At 39.9% G+C, this 4,285-nt stretch overlaps 1 protein-coding gene across 1 annotated transcript in view; it reads right to left on the reverse strand.

Annotated features, from left to right (window-relative positions):
• The window catches only part of LOC116335552 (cytochrome c oxidase subunit 8A, mitochondrial), a 7,132-nt gene extending 5,390 nt beyond the window's left edge, over positions 1–1,742 (reverse strand). The window contains exon 1 of the mRNA XM_031759281.2: positions 1,551–1,742. Coding sequence (XP_031615141.1) covers positions 1,551–1,667 — 117 coding nt within the window. The 5' untranslated portion in view covers positions 1,668–1,742. The remainder of the gene's footprint in view (positions 1–1,550) is intronic.
• Positions 1,743–4,285: the final 2,543 nt, after the last annotated feature.

Raw genomic sequence — 4,285 nt, forward strand, 5'->3', positions numbered from 1 at the left:
TCCAAAGTTGAATCTGTTCATCTGGACGTGGCGTTTTGTGGGAGAAACGTTTCGTCACTTGGATGAGTGACGAAACGTTTCTCCCACAAAACGCTACGTCCAGATGAACAGATTCAACTTTTGGAGATTTATTTTTAGAATTAATATTTTGTTTCTAAGTGGAATTGACAATTTAGTGGTCTGTTTTGTTTGTTCTATTTTGAAACTTAAATGCTTTAGTGGGTGCCTTTTGTGTAGTTTGCAATATTTGTCTTTATTTATCTGAAAAAGTCTCATGTTCCTTAAGTACATCTACCCTGTTGAACGTATTATGGGAAATATTTAAATCAAAACAAGCTGCTGATTATTTGACATTTTACTTGTGAGCAACAGCACATTTAAATCTTACAAATATAGTTATTTAGCTTATATCGTAATATATATCGTTATCGCCTGAAATGAAAAAAACATATCGTGATATGAAAAAATCTTATATCGCCCAGCTCTACTCTAAAACAGGGGTGGGCAACTCCAGGCCTCGAGGGCCGGTATCCTGCAGGTAAATTCAGACATGCAGTTGTACCGAAAATAATGATACCAAACAAGGAAAAGTCAATACTTTTTAAAATTGAAATATAAAGGTAAAATCAAAAGTATTCAAAAGCCTTGACCCCAGAGGCTTTATGCTAATTCAGCTCAGAAGCTCTGACATACATATTTACAGAAGGAGATGTTTCAGCAGCTTGAAAACTTGAGTTTATGAAACATTGCAAAACAAAACAAAACAAAACAAAACAAAACAAACAAACAAACAAAACACACACTCCAAAGTCTTGGTTTCATCTCCTCCTATATCCGCGCTTATATGGCGATATTGTCTGTGGGTAGCGACACCTATCGTTCAGGAGGATACTGCAGTGGTTTCCTGCGCCTTAATGGCAGGTATACATGTGTGTCTGTGAAACAAGGTTGCGGTTGTAGTAAGCGAAACGCCTACTACAACGGCCTTAATGGCCCCATTACTTCGGGTATACTGGGGCCAGCAGTTGATATAATTTTCGGCGGTGAACATAAAAACGGCCTCGTCGCAAGCTGAAATGAGCAGAAAGATTTAAAAAAGGTCAAAGTTTACTTCAAAGTTTCTTGAAAAGAAAAGGAGTCTCAAGCTTGTATTATGTTGTACCTGATAATCTCCGATCTTATACACATTTGCTTAAACTGACAGAAACGACACCTTAAAACCGGCCGCGCCTTCCACTAGATCCGCGCAAGGTTACAAAAACTGAGACGCACGATCGGCCTAAAGCGCGTCAAAGCGCGACCCCAGCGTATAATGTCCCCATGTCACGGGGGGGACGTTATACCCTGGCGTCTCTAACATTACAGAGACTTAGATCAGTTTATTATATTAAAACTCCCACTTACAGTCAGAACAAAAACAAAAAAAAAACACATTAAACTCCGACCTCTGCACAGACTGACCTCGTCAGCCAAGGACAAACCATAGCTGCTAACTCTAACACATTTAAGCGCGACATATCAAATGTAGTTCGCCGATAGATCAGACTTACAAAGGATCCGATCTTTTCCTTCGGTGGTCTAGTGTAGATGCTGGCTCTCTGAGCCACGACGTGTCCCCTCAGGACAGGAGCAGCACGGCGGGCAAGCACTCCTAGAACTCCAGGCATGTTGACGAATAATGGCTACGAAATGCGTTGGCTTCTTCTCGGCAAAAAGAGCAGCTCTTCTTCGTCGTATTCTTCTTCTCCTTCGTGCTATTAACTGGCCGTTGGCAAACAGTTGAATTGGTGCATTACTGCCACCAGCTGGAGCTCATGTAGAACACTTTATATTCTGTTTAATGTCCAGCATCCTGTTCTATTAAGCATGTGTTTGTAGTGGCTCTGATGTTATGATCATATATCTCTGAATTTTAAAAAACCCAACCTATTCATAAAAACATTAATAACAGAAGAATAGCTAAATAAACAGACATGAGCAGTGTGTGACGTTTTTTTAATTTTTAAATATTTACATTTAATATATTGAATGTTGTGGTCCAAATGTAACATAATGTTCTGACAAACATTTGGTAAATCATTATAAAGAAAATAAAAGTGGTTCAAGTAAGGAGCCTTGGGGTACTCCAACCATACAATTAAGGTAAAGAGGTTTCATACCACTGTTAACAGGGGGCATTAAAATATGACTGAAAAATTATTGTGAACTGTTGGCAAAACATCTGGTTAAACATGACATTCCGACATTCTCAAAAAATTTGATTTATAGAGCACCAAGTCACAACTTAACAGGCCTTTATATTGTCAGGTAAAGATGCTGCACAACGTATTGTGGGGAAGATGGGCAAGCTTAACTTTCAGCAGCAAACAAGTCTGTTAATCATATACTACAGATCCATAATATAACACTGATCGTATTTGATCAGTGTATCTGCCCCTCAAATCCCAAATCTACTTAAACTAAACAGCAGTTTGAAGCTGGCACTGTGAAATTTGTCTCAAAAGCCCATGTGGGCATGTGATGTGGTCTATATCAGCCATAGACCACAAACGTATTTGCGGTTTTGTAAGTGAACGAGAGGGATATTCCATGTAGTCTTAGACATTTGTATGTAAAAAAGGTTTTTGAAAGACATGATTTGTGAAGCTGAACTTTATACATTTTCCATAAATAATCACTATTTTTTCAGGTTTGGATATACACATTTGTAAAATAGTTTTACGTGTAGTCAGATTGCTTCATATTTGTGTATGTGTAGCCGCTAAAACTGGTGGACCTAAATCTTCACCTCCAAGTCCGTTCACATACAAGAGGAAGGGGAGCGAGTGAGTCAGCGCTCAGGGCACAGAAACTAAGTTGGCCTTGAACACACCATTTATTTCCATGGAAACAAACACAGCCAGAATTTCAAATACAGTTTAAACCCCCCTATGCAATAAAAAGACTGTTCTCAATAAGCTAAAAACCCTGCCGGCAGAAATAACTATACACTATTAAAACAAAGCTAAACAAATGTCTCCCATATGCTAAAATTCCTCCCCACAGTCCCATAATCCCACAGTTCAGCCACACGCGGGCAAATGTTCCTTATCTGAAACAGGAGAGGAATTTCTCTTCCGAGATGGAAACCACGCCGGCCAGAAGACCAAGGAGGGGGCTCCTGTCGCAGACCTGTCTCCTCCTGACAGCGCGTCACCGCACAGTCCCGGCCCACTCCACACCTGAACACGGCCTCCCTGGTAGCACTGCCAGATGCAGGCAGAGGGACACCCCTGTCCAGCTGTGGATTGCACACATTGCCTCCCACTGTCGCTACTGTGGTCAAGTGAGCCCTCACTTACGAAGTCACAGTCAAGCTAGCCGCACCACCAGCCGCACCTAAAATGTGGTTGCACTACTCTTATGCATATTACGGTACGGATGAAGCCCGGCTTAGAAACGCAGTCTTTTGTGTCCTGACACTATTTTACTTCAATATCCACTCCCAGTTTTGGTTCATCTCCACTTTTCACCCCATGATCCACAGCCAAAATTACTGTACGATTCAGAGAAAATTAACAATAACATTTACCCAATATACAGTACTGTACTGTTAATATATTCATCTTTGACCTCAGATTACAGGAAAACTGTAAGAGGTGACACAGATATTTCACTGGATTCTGACTCTAGGCCATCTCCACTCTTCACCCTGTCATCCATAGCCAAATTTACTGTACGGTTTTCCAGAAAATTGATAGTGAACTTTACCCAAATTACTGTACTGTTTTCTGATAAAATTAAATCCTAATCTATTACTGAACAAAATGAGTTCATTCAAGTATTTGCTTAACTACAAGAAATTTCTTTCCACACAAAATTAAAATTTTCAAAACATCATTCACACACTACCTCAAGCAGCAACTTTAGTTTTAGACATTATTTATTCAGCGCTTAATCACAACAATAGTCACCTCAAGGCACTTTACATAATAAGTTAAACCTTACAATAATACATACAGAGAAACACCCAACAATCATATGACCCCCTATGAGCAAGCACTTTGGCGACAGTGGGAAGGAAAAACTCCCTTTTAACAGGAAGAAACCTCCGGCAGAACCAGGCTCAGGGAGGGGCGGGGCCATCTGCCGTGACCGGTCGGGGTGAGAAATTACATTTCTCATATTACAGATTTCTCAGATTACTATTATACAGTTTTGATATATTGTTATTCATTATCTGTCATCACACAAATCAACCCAAAAAAATCAAAAAGGAAATACTTAAAATACGTGCTCAAAGCAA

The sequence above is a fragment of the Oreochromis aureus genome, linkage group 19 (genome assembly GCF_013358895.1).
Source record: "Oreochromis aureus strain Israel breed Guangdong linkage group 19, ZZ_aureus, whole genome shotgun sequence".
NCBI lineage: Eukaryota > Metazoa > Chordata > Actinopteri > Cichliformes > Cichlidae > Oreochromis > Oreochromis aureus.